Source organism: Taurulus bubalis, assembly GCF_910589615.1.
Source record: "Taurulus bubalis genome assembly, chromosome: 8".
In the NCBI taxonomy this organism is placed as follows: Eukaryota; Metazoa; Chordata; class Actinopteri; order Perciformes; family Cottidae; genus Taurulus; species Taurulus bubalis.
In genome coordinates, this window is record NC_136596.1 from 19,637,569 (window position 1) to 19,654,129 (window position 16,561).

At 41.1% G+C, this 16,561-nt stretch overlaps 2 protein-coding genes across 3 annotated transcripts; both read right to left on the reverse strand.

Moving 5' to 3' along the window:
- Positions 1–1,146: 1,146 nt before the first annotated feature.
- c8h22orf15 (chromosome 8 C22orf15 homolog) lies at positions 1,147–2,500 on the reverse strand. Of its 2 annotated transcripts, XM_079221671.1 has the most exons (5): positions 2,405–2,500; positions 2,168–2,254; positions 1,848–1,970; positions 1,535–1,606; positions 1,147–1,465 (listed from the first exon to the last, which is right to left on the reverse strand). In XM_079221671.1, exons 1-5 carry the CDS (start codon positions 2,427–2,429, stop codon positions 1,353–1,355), a joined length of 420 nt encoding a protein of 139 aa, XP_079077797.1. In that variant the 5' UTR covers positions 2,430–2,500; the 3' UTR covers positions 1,147–1,352. The 2 variants fall into 2 exon arrangements, with proteins under 2 accessions (XP_079077797.1, XP_079077796.1); XM_079221670.1 differs by having other exon boundaries at positions 1,147–1,606.
- A 3,199-nt stretch (positions 2,501–5,699) lies between these two features.
- On the reverse strand, positions 5,700–8,358 carry adora2aa (adenosine A2a receptor a; the record flags this gene model as incomplete). The annotated part of the gene is made up of 2 exons (XM_079222923.1): positions 5,700–6,636; positions 8,021–8,358. The coding sequence occupies 2 exons, from the start codon at positions 8,356–8,358 to the stop codon at positions 5,700–5,702; spliced, it is 1,275 nt and encodes a 424-aa protein (XP_079079049.1).
- Between the last annotated feature and the right edge of the window lie 8,203 nt (positions 8,359–16,561).

Below are 16,561 nucleotides of genomic sequence, written 5' to 3' on the forward strand. Positions count from 1 at the left end.
ATACGTGTAATACAATCCCTTCAGGTCAGGTTTAGAATTATTTCTATTTAGTCCCCAAGCAACAGCAGGAGCCCCTGCATCACATCCCATAATTAGCTAAATAATGCCACCTGGTGGACATTTAATAAGAGCTGCAGGGTTTCCGAGAGCACACACTTTCTCTCCACACATTTCTCATCATTCAACCAATCCCACTGGCCTGAAAAAGGACATCTCAGCACAGTGCAGCTGTGATGTGACTGGCTGTCATGGTGGAGAGGAGCAGGTTAAACTGGCAGGATATGTGGGAATGCAGCTGAATCTCGTCTCATCCTGGGTACTGGACGGTTCTTTAAGGTCCTCACCTAACTGTTGATGACAGTCTACTTGGACATTAAATCTCTGCTGAAGGAGTTGCAGGGCAGCGAGCCGAGACACCCGTCTGTTTTACACTTCAGAAACTTCAGTCTTCACGAGTGTAGACATCCTGTGCACCGCTGTAGCTAGAGGCCAATGTATCTCCCAGGAGAAATAGCAAACAATGCCTTAATGCAGGACTAATTGCAGCAAAACCCCATCTATTCCTGGCAGTGCATTACTAATGGGCGCTGTGGTGGCTGGTGAGTGCAGGAGCTTCTCCTCACTAATGCATCCATTCCTGATTGAGGAAAAAACACACACACACACACACACACACACACACACACACACACACACACACACACTGGCCCACAAACAAACACACAGGATAATAATACATCTGATAATTGAATGACATTTTTCATGATGAGAACTTTTACTATATTTTGATTTACCTTTAAATCTGCAACTAATTGTAAATGTTTTTATTTTAAATGTTACACATGTTTTCTTCATAATCATTTCCAATGGTTTTATTGCCACTTTTTTATATTTTTACTGAGACTGTCTAACTGTAAGTTTTGGGTAAATCTGAGGCAGAACTATGTAATTGTCATGCCGTAGTTGCTCTAATTGGTCAGTATATGTATATAAATGTTTCTGATATTGAGCTCCATGTCTAAAGTAACTCAAGGTGGATGTTTCAAAACCTTTGTGGTTGCAGCAGTTTGGTAGACTATGTCCTTTGAGAAACTGTGATATTGAAGCTTTCAATCGAATAAACAAAATGAGACATTAAATGATGTTTCTTTTTTATTGAAGACAATGTCAACCATCTTCTAATGCACCATAACTTACAACTAAGGTGGCCAAAACTAGAGATAGAAAACATACATTTAAAAATATAAAACACTATATCTGACGCATTTAACAGATTCTTGCATGGTTATAATAGAGCTATTCTGCTAATGTGTAAATATGTCAGGATAGAAATCAGACTTTGATGTCTTAAACTATTTAAGATGCTGTTTCTTGTTTGGTGCAGAGACGTTTTTGCTCCTCCGTGTCCTTCCTCTCGTCTTTCTGTCTCGCTCCTTGTCGGGGTTCGACAGTTTCCTCAGCAGCTCTACAACAGAACATTTGAATTTAAATGGTGACACGGCACCGTTAAGCTGCTGCTGCTGCTTTTTGTTACCTGTTAACTCGGGAGGACTTTGGCTGAAGTTGTTGAGGAGAGAGACATATTTACGACCTCCATCATCGTCTCCTGAAGGGAAGTAAAGTCATGAACTTTAATGTGTAATAAAACGTCTTGACAAGGTTGTAGTTGATCAGACGTTTGTAAAAAAATAAATAAACACCACACTTTTACATTCACTTAGGATTGTGATCTGAAAGTTATTTTATCAGATGTTAACTCTAAAACTTTAAAAGGCACCATCATTTGTTCGTTCTAAAATATTTATATATTTTATATATATAAACTTGGAGACAAACTAGTGACTCACGGCAGACTCGTAGCAGGACGTAGTATTGTCTCTCTACCAGCACGCTGCTGGCCAGAGCCACACTTTGCTGCTTCCCCTCCAGGTCCATCACTCTGCCACTGCTGTCCATCAGGTCCACACTCTCTGCAGGATGACAGATGAAGATGTTGTCAGACAATATGACTCCATATGTTTAAGTGCTTTAGGTTCATTATGCTGGCTTTGCACTATATTGATCCCAATAGCGGATAAAAATAATTAGAATGGACAAGTGAGCTTCACTAATGGATGATTTCAGCTGTAAGTCCCAACCACTAACAGTGTTGAGAGCTGCTAAGTACCTTTGAAGTCTAGACCGCACTTCTCTTTTAGATGATGGATAAAGTTGATCAGCTTACAGTTGAGATTGAACATTTCCATCCTGCTGTCTGCGAGGGGAAAACAACTATTAAAAACATAACGTTGCACATTAAACTTTGATTATTTCATAATGCTGGTTAATTATCCCTGTGCTCGGGCAACATTGTTTCCTACTTGAAAAGCAGAAGGAATATAATACATCAAAGAACTTTACTAACCTCCGAGCAGGATAGTGACAAACATGTTCTGGTCCTGAAGTTAGACTCCACTAGTTCTGCTCCCACCAGCCCCTTATTCCACAGAGCCCGGGGACTAACACATTTGGACTGGGCACAAAATGTTAAATCAGTGTTGTGGTCTACACTTTGTGACAAAGACTCAGAGGGAGAGGCTGTATGAACTGGCCTGCATAATGTAGAGATGGCACACACACACACACACACACACACACACACACACACACACACACACACACACACACACACACACACACACACACACACTATTCTTCTTCTTTCAAAGCGGAATCCTTTTAAATGAGGGAGACAAGGGGCTGCTGTATCCATGGAGTCTCTGCACACAGACAGACTGGCATTCTGGACTTTATAGCTGCAACTTGTTGGACAGTGATGTCAAGACTGACAACAACAAAAAAAGAGGCTTTATTGTTTCCCGCTACAGATTGGAACAAAGAAGTGAAATAGCCTGACCCAACACTGTTTCTACTACTGACTGTAAAACCTATGAGTGATCAATCAACAGCTATATATCACTTATATGCTTGAACTTCCTTAAAAAGGCTATCATTTAAATGTCTATAAGAACAATGTATGATATAATAATGTAACATGTTGATTTGACTGTGGTAGGGTTGCCTCTCTTCCTTCTCACATCCAGATCCCAACATTTCATCAGTCAGCTGAGCCACCTGAGCATTGAAGGCCTTTAGCCTTTAGTCTAATTGAGTGTTGCAGGAATAAGAAATAAGAAAACATGTTTGCACTTACGATATAAAGCTATACTTAAGCATTGACTGTGGGAGTATGGTTGTTGGGATCAGTTTTCTGTGAGGCTGTTTTCAAGCTTTTTTTGTTCTTTTGCGCAAACTTTTTTCTCCTGATTCATTCTTCAACTCAGCATCTTTCCCCTTCACCTCCAGTGCCAGAGAGCCACATTAAAACACTTAATTTATGTAGAAAAACTACCAGTAATGCAACAGTGACCATGTGGAAAGTGTCGCAACACCGGAATCTGCAGCCCCTCTCGGCTCAGCGCATTGTTTAGCCTTACAGCCCACAACTTCACTGTTGTGGTTCACTCTCACTGCCGTTTTTGGTTCACAGCTTGTTTCCAGGGTGATAATATGTCAGTGTTTTGTTGACAGTTTGTTTCTGCAAAGTGTTAAACTTCCGGCTCATTGGCCGCTAAACGCTCCACGATGTTCACCAGCTTGTTGCTAACTTTGTCTGTCTGCTGTTTGGTGCTGGGCAATTAGTGTTCAGTGGATTTACAAGATGTTTCCTGAAAACGGCTAAACGCATGAAATCAGTAAAAGTACCACCATCAGCCACTCAGCTCAGAAAACATGTGGCGTTAAAATGACCAGCCGAGAAATGCAAAAAGGCACAAACCTCTGAAAACTTTACTTTTTTTTTGAATGGATGCAATATAACTTTTTGATAAGTGAGCTTCAGCTAGCCGTTTCCCTCTGCTTCCAGTCTTTATGTCATAAAGTGTATAAAATAAGTGTATTTGTAAAAATGACAAACTGAGAGCAACTTTGAATGATTTCAAACAAATAGACACAATTATAGTTCCTTTGCAATGACAATCTAGTTTTCTCACTGGATCCTAATGTTTTGAATCATAACCTTGATAAGACAGCTGAGGTGATACGTTGTCGCCACACAGGACAGTCCTCTGGGAAAGCTTTGCCTTGCACCCTGTAACCTGAACTCACAAAGGAATTACTAAAAGCTAGGAAAATAAAGAAATCTAAAGATAGTTTGACTACTTGATAAACCATTTCCAAGAATAAGCAAACCAGATCTCTGACTCAGTTCTAGACTTCCAGATCTGATATGAAACACGACCCTGCCTGGTGAAAAGCCAGTGGGAAGCCTGGAGCTGCTCTACTGAATAAGGACCAGTCCATCGTGGCCATTGCCGAATGCAAAAAGCATAGCAAATAGGACACGTTAAAATGTAAAGGGATTTATTTAAAGTTACTGTGAAGAACTTTTAACTGTGCATCAGTGTAGAACTGATGCCTCTATAATAAGACCTACATAAGTAAACGAGACCATCAGGGAGAAGATTGATTCTATGTAGTTATTGTTGATGCTTGTCATCGGTGACACCGGGTCGGATTTGGTGCAAAATCCAATCAAATCCTGCAGGGTCACCAGAAGCTTCTTCAGCTCGGGTTCCAGCTAACCCTAACCCTACAGTCAAATGAAGAGGTTTTCTAAATGAACTCTGGTGCTCGTAAACGCCACCATTGTTGTCCACAGGAACCACCAAAATCAACGGAAAATGAAAGTTCCTTAGGAGCTTTAAAGACAGGACTGAGGAAAACATTTACCAGGACAATTAAGACCAGAACTTCTTCCATCAGTTTGATTTAAGTCTAAATGATCGACATTCACAATCCCCCGACAATTATTTCCAGACAGTCATCAAATCACAGACGTCAACATTTACATGGATATAATTTAAATTGAAGTCAAGTCACATTTCACACTGAGCAAACAAAATGACGAGGTTACATTTCAGCATTGCATTACCAACACTGGAGCCCTTGCTTTTAAACATGTGAAACATTACATTGATGAACCGATCGGCCACTGGTGAGATACTGTTCTTGTTTGTCAGACCAATTAGAACTTGCGTGAGCGCACATACATCTATGTTATGGAGCTGGATTACAATGTGAGAGGAGGGGGTAGCCCGAATGTGACATTTTTTAAACTTTCTACAATTGAGCGTGAACTTCTCTAAGCAAGCTGGTGACACTGTTTGTGGTCCATGCAGGTACTCAGGATGGACTGACTCTTAAAATGGTGCACATGAGACATAATCCTCTGCCCATGGTGAAGCATGTTACAGGATGAAATACATCAGAGTGCGTTTATATCCACATTTCCCATCCCTGAACAGTTAAAAATGTACCATTAATAAGTCTTTGTCTTCAGCTAAAGAGCAGAAATGGCAGGATGCTATTTACATGCATACGTTGGTATATTATATCAACCTGCAGTTAATCAAGTAGTTTAAAGAGAGTACCCAATACTGTTCCTTCTTTTCCTTTTTGGCTAAGCTTTGGTGAGTCAAGCAATTTCCCGAGTCAAAGTGCAGTTAACTATTCGTAAAGACGAAGCGAAAGCATTTAGTAATCTTGTTTGTTGAATTTCCATTGCGGATCAGGATTCCTCCCGATGCTATGTGAGCTGCTGCTGAGCTGCCGTTGGCATGTTACTGCAAGGCTCTTGAAAATCAGTGAACGTGCACGCGTCACAACACCTTTGCTAGCTTTCTGTTCTGCGTGTTCTGTTTGTCCTGATCCTCAACGATGTCTGGACCAGCGCAGTCAAGCTGCTGCTGATGTCCTCTGTGGACTTGAGTCTGTCTGAGGGGTTGCAGTGGACAAGGGCCTATTTTAGGACAGTGGGAGATGATGACTGACAGAGGGGGGCGGGACACTGTCACCATGCCGCCCCCTACGGGAGACACATGAGCCGGGCAGCGGTAGGAGCTTTCACAGCTACTGCCGCTGCTGCTGTGTTCAGTGAAAAGGTCAAAGCTCAGGCTGTTTGGTGTAAATCTGCTGGAGCCGCGCGTACTGCCGCCACTCTCCAACAGATCCTGCCTGCCCAGGATGTGGCGCCGGATGATCTTGCGGAAGGTTTGTCGGAACTCCCGGATGCGGTAGGCGTAGATGAAGGGGTTGACAACAGAGTTGCCGTGGGAAAGAATAATGGCCACATACATGATCCAGGCTGGAGGACGCTCACACTGAGGACAGAAGAGGGTGAAGCAGTTGATGATGTGTAAAGGCAGCCAGCAGACTGCAAACAGCCCGACAATGATGGCCAGAGACTTGGCAGCTTGGACCTCTTTCTGCAGCGTGGAGCGCGACTTCTCCCCATGAACTGCTTTCACCTCCATCAGCTTGAGCTGGCGGCGAGCAGCCATGAAGATGCACAGGTAGATGGCTAACATCAGCAGCAGGGGAATCAGTACACAGGCAAAGAAGTTGAAGTAGACCATATACTCCATGGCCACCACCTCCTCAAACAGGCACCTCATCAGGCCGGCCGGGCAGGTGATGTTGGTGCTCTCGGACAGCTCGTGCCATCCCATCATGGGGGTCAGACCGATGATGATGGATAAAACCCAGCAGATGGCGATGATGCCTTGAGCCCGCTGATCTGTCACCAAGCTGGTGTACCTGGAGCGGGAAGACAAAACAAACGTCAAGCATCAGCTCAAAAGTCGAAGGACTGTGTTTAATAATCTTTTGTAAACATATGAAGTTCCCGTCGACTTATAATTTGATCAGCTGATTGCTGCTTGGAAGCACTTCCCCTCCCGCGAATAAAAGAGAGAGGATAAACAAACAAAGTCCAATCAGGACTCCTTATAGGAAGAGTCTATTTTGGGTACGCCTGTGTGGGAGAGCAGCTGAGACATTTTCCTTGTTTCTATCACATTCTTGAGATGTTAAAGTGCAAAGGTCAAGCCCCCATCAGGGATGCAAAAAACAACACAGATAATGCTCATGTATCTTTCTGCAAGAGGGATAACAGGAAGGCTGAGCTCTATGTGGCTTTGAGGTTCAGTATTTTTATTATGATAAGTCACAACTTGACACCTGTTGGTCAGCGTGTCATTAGGTGACTGTAGATGTCTGGAGACATACCGTTCTTAGATCATTTCAATGCTAAATCCTCGCTTACGTCTGGAAATGCTGTGTTTTTACAGTGAAATAATAAAGCAAGATTACAAGGGGTTACATGGGGTTACACAGTCTGTATAAGAAATTAAGGCACAATTAATTTGACTGCTCCGGGGGGACTTGGCCTCGTGGGAGACGCCATTTCTGGACACATTTTTTTTGCCAAGACTTTCTGGTTCAAATGTCACGTCTTTACGGATAGATATAAAATTATGAGTGCTCCACTGCCTGAGAGTACTAAGCAGATTAGAAAATAAAGAAAAATAAAAGACAGTTATGAAAGTTATGGCACATTTCAAATACTTTCTTTCGGTTTAAGAACATGAAATAGTGCACTATAGGTGTTTTGGAATTTTTCTTACTTTTGCTTCAGAGGTTTTGATACTAATTTCCATTAAGACATACTTTCTAAAGGTTTTAAAAGTAGTACCTTGAAGTCCTAGAAGTTAATAAACCATTCCCTAATGCTTGATAAATAACTTATTAAGGAAACTATTCAGGACATCTTTTCAACTTCTAGGTTTCCAGCTTGTGAATAATTCCTTTGGTAGTTTTAAATGCAGTTAAAAATGTTTATAAACCATTGATAAATCATCTTCCTTTCTAACAGACCCTCTAGTTGGCAGTTGTTATAGTGAATAGGTAGTTAATAAGGGTTTTAGTCTGTACAAATAGACTAAATTTCAGTATAAGTAAGTGAAGTCTATTTCTTAACCTGGAAACCAAAAAGGGGTTCTTATTAACAGCTTATAACTACACTAATAAAACATGTATTAACCATTAAAAAAAGCCACTACTTAAAACGTATCAACCCTTTAGTTTAAAGGCAAACATTTCTCTGTGTCTCCTGTATCAGAAGCGACCCCGGGTCACTGACCTGAGCGGTAGCGTGATTGCAATGCAGCGGTCGATAGCGATGGCCAGCAGGCTGAAGATGGAGCTCTGAGTGAGAACCAACACGAAGCAGGCGATGAACAGGCAGCCATAGAAGTTGGAGCAGAATCCGGTGCTGATGGCGATGGAGAAGGGAATGGCCAGGACGCCGACGGCGATGTCGGCCACCGCCAGCGACACCACGAAGAAGTTGGTGATGCTCTGCAGGTTGCTGTTGAGGCCCACGGCCCAGCAGACCAGCACATTGCCCAGCACGGAGAACACAGCAATCAGCAGCTCCAGGACGATGTAGAAGGAGGTGGCGACGGGGTCTTTCAGCATGGTGAGACAAAGGGCGAGGTCATGATGAGGAGGGAGGAAACCTCGCCTCGACGACCATAGCTGCAGCCTGGCAGCTATCGAGCTCAGCCTCCTCACTTTCAACACTTTCAGAGCTTCACACCTGCTCAGCTCAAACAGCTGGAAAACTACCCTCTGGTTTATTCAACTTCAGATGGAGCCGTCATCTCTCGTAACTCCACACTCTTCCTCTGCTGTCCTCGTCCCTCAGCTCCGTCCCCTCAGCGCCTATTTCCCACAGACCTCCCGAGGGGCTGAGATGATGCCAACGACGCACATGGATGGAACATTAAGTCGCTGAAAAGGAGCAGAAGTGAAAAAGATGAACTGTTTTTACAGTAAAGGAAGTGAATTTCAACAGACACACATTTGTATCAGATCTGTTTTAGAGTAAACCAGAGGCGTGTGTCAAAGATGTCATGGTGTTACTAAAAGAAGAATCAATATTTCCTCAGCGGTTTATACTCTGAATAGACTTACTTTCAAAGCATAGAATTTCCCAGAATCTCCACTACAACTACAACCTGCCAAAAAGAGCTTTTAATCCAAACACCTTCACAAAGGCTTTAACACTCCAACAAGGGTAAACCGTCTAAAGGAAATAATGCACAACTTTAAATACATTTTGACATGTAGAATACAAGCGTTTTCATTTTACACAAAACCTACAGCCCATCTTGGATTATTATTTTGAAGGAGACTTTTTATACTTTTTTGAGATCATAAAATAATTCCACCGATGCAATGAGCCCTTCGTGAAATACTTAAACTTTGTAATGTGAAAGATATCGCCAATAGCTGATTCGAAGTGAAGATTGGGAATTTGTTCATAAACCCACAAGTCTGCCAAAGCACTCAAGTCAGTGTTCGGTTTTGTGGGGTTGCCGATGTCTTGTGGAAACAGCCCCTCTTGAACCCTGCAGAGGAGCAGTGGGTGAGCGGCTTTCTGTAGACTTCCTCAGAATCAAACGTACTTGAACTGTAGAGGACATCCGAGTGTTATAATGCAGACAGTAAAGATCTTCTGGGAGCATCAACAGCGACAGCTGAGACTGGTTTCTTCACCAGTGATTTCTATAGTTTTTTTTAATTTGTATTTATTTATCTGACCTCCTCTAAGTGGTTTTAAATGGGCAGAGCTCGTTGCAGGAAGGTGATGCTGGTGATGTCAGATATCCATCCAACCAATTCGGGTTTGGCAACACTTGAATCAGAATGTGCTGACAGCTCTTTGTTTATTTTGGCAACACTGGAAGTCAAATCTGATGAAACCACACCCAAAAAAGTCCTGATGAAGCAGGTCAGCTGAATTTGTAAGGGTAAACAGTAAATCATATTTAAGTGTGTTTGCGTTTGATTATTGCTTATTTAAGTTTAGAAAAATGCTTTAAACATGAAGCCAAGTGTCCAGGGCCGCTATAATACAATACATAAGATGTTTCCATGTAATGTGAACGTTTTTCTCAGGTCTACGGAGCGTTTTAAGATCTACTCTCATTGCTTCTTCTTAACAAAACACTTTTGAATCTTATGCTAATGTGGGTCTTCAGGGCATTGCTTCTGAGAAATATGGGCCATATTATCTATTCTCAATTTGTGGATCACAAGTCTGATATCTGTGTGCCTTTGTCCATAAAAGGCTCAACAAACAGAAACCTGCTGTTTTTGTGGAGCTGAATTTCCTCGAGGGAATGTTTCTGGAGGTTACGTTGAGGTTTTGGGAGATAGCAGCTGTGGTGGAACACGGAGGTCTTTGCTCTCTGAGTCAGGGTTTTCCCTTTGGGTTGGATGAGATGTTTTTATCAATACCAAAGACTTTGTTATTCCAAAGTTGATAGTTATCAGTAGGTTTTTTTGTTCATTCTATTTGACTTACAAATAAAGTTTTTGTTGGTCTCTTTCCTCTGAGCCCTGGGTTCATTTGTCTTGATGTCGGAGTCATGCGGTGTCATATTGCAGCGTATTATAATGTTTCATTTGTTTGTCCAAAACATAAATCCCAGAGGACAGGGATAGAAATAATGAATCTCTGAAAGATATGTCTGTGACTCTCATCGATTCAAGCAATGCACGATAACAAGCTGTCATGGGGTTTAATTATTTATCCTTAATGTGAAACAAGGGACAGTGAGGTATTTCTTAAGGATCTTTAGCACAAGAATTTTGCTCAGAAATTATTTAAATTTAAAATGATCTTTGTATTCAGATGTATATGTTTTGTCCAATTGGTAAGTGAATTAAGGATTTAAATGGCGTTTACTCAATTTGCCCCAAACCCTGCACAGCATCACCAAGAAAACAAAAAAATCCCCTCCTCGTACTCGCCAGTGAGCACCGGAGGAACGAACATCAACCCGCTCAGCTTCCTGTAACAACCCCTGTACGCTGAAGTGTCCATCAGCTGAACACTGAGAGAGCCCGACACAAAGTTATTAAGGAAAATATTACAAATGATTAGAAAAGTTGTAATTTGTTGGTATCTTAATAGCCGCTTCTAATGTTTTGTGAGTGTATGTTATCTCTGATATAAGACTTAGCAAGACATCTTAAGATTTGAGATGGTGTTAGACTTTGCACCCGTCATCGATTGATCTATTGGACTTTTAAAAACATGGTTGACTTGATGAAGCCATGGTTTATTCAAACTTGCCATAGCCTGACCGAGGTTTACTAGGTAAAGACACTGCAGGCTTGAACATGAAAACACAGTTGATTATCAGACTGCATAACCAACCAGAGCTTCAAAAGCCCCCGGTTTATTATGTGTCAATATATTTTTGAACAAATGAGAAATGACTGATTAACTAAGTGCATGTGAACTATTAATTAATCAGTATCTGATAATCACATTTTAAAGAGTAGCTAATGATTAGTTAATTGAGAAACAAGTGAGGAATTAATCAGTATAACAGTGTAACTTGATAGCATACATGTAATTGATAAATCCTTAATAAATCCTTCCCTCATGGATAACTATATAGTAAATAACAATGAGTTACTACAGCACAGATTGGGAAATCTTATTATAATGACTCATTAAAAGGTACTAAATTCAAAATTCAGAGCATTAATATAGAATCAAACACGTGACGTCACCGATTGGTTTGTGGACTACAGTTTTTCTTGTTTTTTTGGAACCAGAAACGACTCAAGAGGGCTAAGCCGAACACCGAGACATTTTTAGGCAACCAAAGTGTTACAATTAACTTTCATGACCTTAAAATGCACTATGAAAGGATTAAAGCTAAAAGACTAAAACACAACACACAACAGTAGAACCGACCTGTCCATCACAAGGTAGCCACACCCTAAAGCATACCCTGCTTTATCATTTATTTTACTCTTAATGGGACCATGATTTACTAAACAAACAATTCAATGTTTACTAAGCAAATAAATCAGTCATTATGTCTGACACTTCAATACAATCAGATGTATTGTTGCAACCAGAGGTGTCTCCCCTAATAGCTATTAGAAAGAATGCTAGCTTAAGGCACTTTCAGCCTCGGCGTCACTTTTCTGACCTGGATGTTGCCGCATTGTTGTAATTCCAGCTTCTCTGTGCGTTGTTTACATAGCTGGAGCTTTGGGTCTATGCAGTGTGTACCTGACAAGTTAATCCCCGCTGCTCTGCACTTTTCTCACACAGCGGTTACAGATGGACACCAGTGGGTCGGGATGGAGTAGGAGTGTTTATTAGGGTCCCAACACCAAACCTCAGGCCCAGGACCCCAAACAGCTTGATCCGGCCGTTACGGGACACTGGGCAAGTGCCTACAGGAATGCAGTGGGGCCACTCACTGCAATGACTTTTCTTCAGGTTAATTCCTGCTTGCTTTTGTTTTCACAGGTGGGGAAACCTAACACCCACATCACTTTTAATTCAACACATGCTTCCAGATGATTTACACGCAGCTCCCGTTGGTCTGCATGCTGTCTGTACGCAACATGTTATTCTATCGTATATGTTCGATATTCAGTCACTATTTCACGTGTCAAGATCGGATGCATAAACTCTGACCTAACCTCATTTCATGTATAATCAATTCAAACACTCAAAACTCAGGTATTTTATGCAGAATTAAAAAAAATTTCAATTAAAAGGACTCACCTTTTTTTTCTGGATGCCCACCGTAACGACAGAGGATTTCCGGCAATGATAAGAGGTGATTAAAAAAAAACACACACACTCGCCCTATAAATAAACACAGTTTTCACTTCCCACTGAGCGACAAGTTTGATACTTAAATGATGTCAATGAACGACCGGTTCACTTCCCCATGCAGTTGAAAGTCAAGAAAATGAAGATGGTGAATGTCTCTGCTCACATGTGAACAAATAACCGCTTCTGCAGTGAGTGACTTCAGAAAGATGAATCTCTCTCTCTCTCTCTCTCTCTCTCTCTCTCTCTCTCTCTCTCTCTCTCTCTCTCTCTCTCTCTCTCTCTCTCTCTCTCTCTCTCTCTCTCTCTCTCTCTCTCTCTCTCTCTCTCTCTCTCTCTCTCTCTCTCTCTCTCTCTCTCTCTCTCTCTCTCTCTCTCTCTCTCTCTCTCTCGATATGAGCCTGTGTTTCCTCTCCGTGGGCGGATCAGTTAAAAGCCTGTTGTGTATTCAGATGAGTCTGCTGATGACAGACATAAAAAAAAATTGGTACATCTGTGTTGAAACCTGAGACGAGTTATCCAGTTTATCATTGTTTTACGCTTTTAGTGTCCCAGTCCAATTACTGTTCAATTAAGGGGCACTGTTTTTTACTAATAAGGACATTATAATATTACATTGAATGCAAGAAAGTCAGCAACAATTCCCACCTTGTATTAACCCTCTTATCTCAAATAAAAGCCCCTCATATATAATATACAATACTCACACTTTGTCAATATCTAATATTGTTTCAACAGATATAAAAACACATTATTTTATACCAGAAGCATGCCAGTTGATTTATTTTAACCCCATTTAAATGTAATTTTACATTCCTGAAATATGTTCATTTTCTAACGAACAAAATATATCAACAGCGACCAACAAGGTGCTTATTTGGCCATGATCGATCTTGCAGCCGTGGTACAATCTTGTATTTTAGCATCCATGTTCATATGTAACCAATAACCTACAGATAAAACTGATGTAAATTCAAACTCCTGGTAATCTAAACTTTAGACAAAAAAAACATACTGTACATCCTTCATTCCTACTGAGCATGTGCAGAGTGAGTGTCCTCACTCTAGCTTGTTTCTGATTAGAGGAATTAAGTGTTTAAGTGTCACAACTACCCCCATCCCCTCCTACTGAGAGTCAAATAGAAAGGTTACACCGTGGCTATTCGTACCCGCAAGTTAAAACCACTTGCTAAGACAATAACGACAACAAATTAAGATGTTTCAATGGTCCTTTATAAATATTGGCAGAAAAAAAAAAAAATCAAGCAAAATAAAACCAGACAGAATTTGTCATTTCCGTTTATTTCTTACTGATTATCATCGTAGTGTGCACTTAATACTGTAGCTTAGTCCCTTTACACACGCAGACACGCACAAATACACACACATATACACACACACATTTGTTCATTCAGCTTTACCCTTTCAAAAAGGGACCATTTCAGCACTGCATGTCGTGTGATGAGGAGAAAAGAAAACAATCCCACCAAAAACAAAATGTGGCATGGATTGTAAAAAAAAAAGGCAACATGGAAACAAAAAAGACAAACTAAAGCAGGTTCAGTGGAATTCTCAGAGCATTTTCAAGTAAACACAAAGAAAAACAAATGTATTGTGATGAAGTGGACCCAATAAAGACACAATGTACTGTTCACATTTGCTTTGCTCGTTATGGTAAAGCTACGACACACATCTCAGGTCCCAAATAGTCGAACACGTCCCTTTTGGCTGCATCCTGTGGAGGTGGAATGTGCTTCCTAGTTTTTGCCAGCCGTCTGGTCTCATGTTCATCAATCACTCTTCATATCAGCACACGCTGGACCTCGTAAAGTCCCAGGATCACTAAAGCGTGATCAAAAGCACATTCCACTTCCAGGATGAAGAGGCTTCAAATCTTTCTGTAGCTCTCAGACGTTCCTGGCGGGAGCAATAAAACACGGGGGCCGGCGGTGGAACCGAGCGGAACACAATAAAACTGTTGGCTGACAATCCTCAGCAACATGGCGTCACAAAACGGCTATCAACAGAGAGTCGATGCTTTCAAATGTCATTAAATACCTCAATCGCACTCTCTCTTGCACACGCACACACAAAAAAAAAGAACGGTCATTGTTGCAGGCTCTTGTGCGAACCTTAAATCACTGAATGTCTGATGCAGATGTACACACTGTGTGGATGTGGCTAGGCAGGGTGTGCCTCTAAATCGAGACAGAAAATGTATCGGATGTTGCCATTGATACCCGCTGGCAGCTTCATCTGATCCAAATCAAAGCCGAGTGTGTCGTCACCGTCACCAGACGCGGTTGACGACCATCACTCACTGTTAGTGTTCCTCAAGGGGCTCAAACAAGAAGGACCTTGTTTTAGTGACTGTTTCCACACTGCGACATCATGCTGGGGGAGCAAAGATAACCGCAGTTTTGAAATGTCACAGTTTCACTCGCAGAAGCCTCGGCTTAACTGTTAAGGCAGGAAATTAGTGCGCAGTACAAAAAGCTTATCTCAGTGCAGCTACTACTGTATGTGTAATCAATTAATTTACACTCCAGACACACAGACAAAGCAATGACCTCACTATAATGATTTGTAACCATGCTAAATAAATACAGTGAACTTGGTATGTTGAGGCACGACAAACACACAGCAGTCGGACAGCATAACATGGTGGCACTTTACTTGAAATCCCCCGATTTAGCATTTCAAAGCTGTATACATTTAATAAATGGCTCATAATTTACTTAAAATGTAGCTGTAAGCATGTATGTAAGTGTTTATTAATGTATTTGTCCACAACTATAATTCCACCCATAAGTGGAGGCTGCTCTATTAACAGATAAATAATGACAACACAGTTGTAATGATATAAATAAGTCTTGATACGAGAAGTTATTACTTCTAACAAACCATACATTATTAAACATTTAAAATGTCCTTAAAGCTACATTAAATGAGTCATAAAACATTGATTAAATGTTTGTATATTGCTTGTAAACACCAAATAGGGGGACTTAAAGTGTGATGCACAACATTAATATTGCCGACTGAAATCGCACAAACTATATGACATTGTGTGCTACAAAATATCTCTATAGTAACTGGAAGTCATACTAGGAATTTCAAAAACTAGCTGTCTAACACCGCATCAGTATTAACACACAAAATAAGTCAATGGCGCAATGAAATGTCCAATTACTCGTGCATATTTTGAGCTAAAAGTTATAATAAATGTTCAAGGAATAATTCGAGACAGCGTGAAAGATGAAAAGATCGATACCACTCATTTCTGTGCGCCTAATATGAAGCTGGAGCCAGCAGGTGACTAGCTTAGTTTAGCTTAGCTTAGCATTAAGACTGGGAACAGAGGAGAAACAGCTAGCCTGGGTTTTTGACCGAAACACATCTGCCAACAAACCCGACTCTAGAACTAAAGAGACAATCAAGAGATAACATGTCAGTTAGTGAGCTGTTTTGTGCTCGGCTCAGCCAAGCAGCTCCTTGTCCTAGCTTCAGATTTACAGAACAGGAAAGTGGAATCAATCTTCTCATGAATCAGTTTCTGCAAAATTTCCCCAAACTGGAGCACATTTCTTCAACACAAAGTCCACGGGGAGAGTCTATTTTTCAAATTAGACTCTCGGACTGATCAAGTTTAAGGCTCTCTGATCTGAACACAACTTAAATGTCAATCAAACACACATTTGATGAAAAGACTAAATACTATTCACTGATATTTTGGTTATGATGAAATGATGCTGTGAGCATGTATGTGCCTAATGAAAGGAGTTTAAGTGCAAGATGGCAAATGCAGGCCTACAAAATGCAAACACTATTAGTGTTCGACTCCATACACGTCAGTCAACCTTCATGAGTCTTTTAGTGAAACAAGCATCACAAGAGTGTGTTAGTTCTGCATTATGTTTAGTAGTGTTGTAGAACATGGCATATTTAAGTCAGTCACATTCCGATGCTGATATAGTAGCTGTCTGCAGCATCGCTGCATGTCCTGATAACCAATTAGTCAGA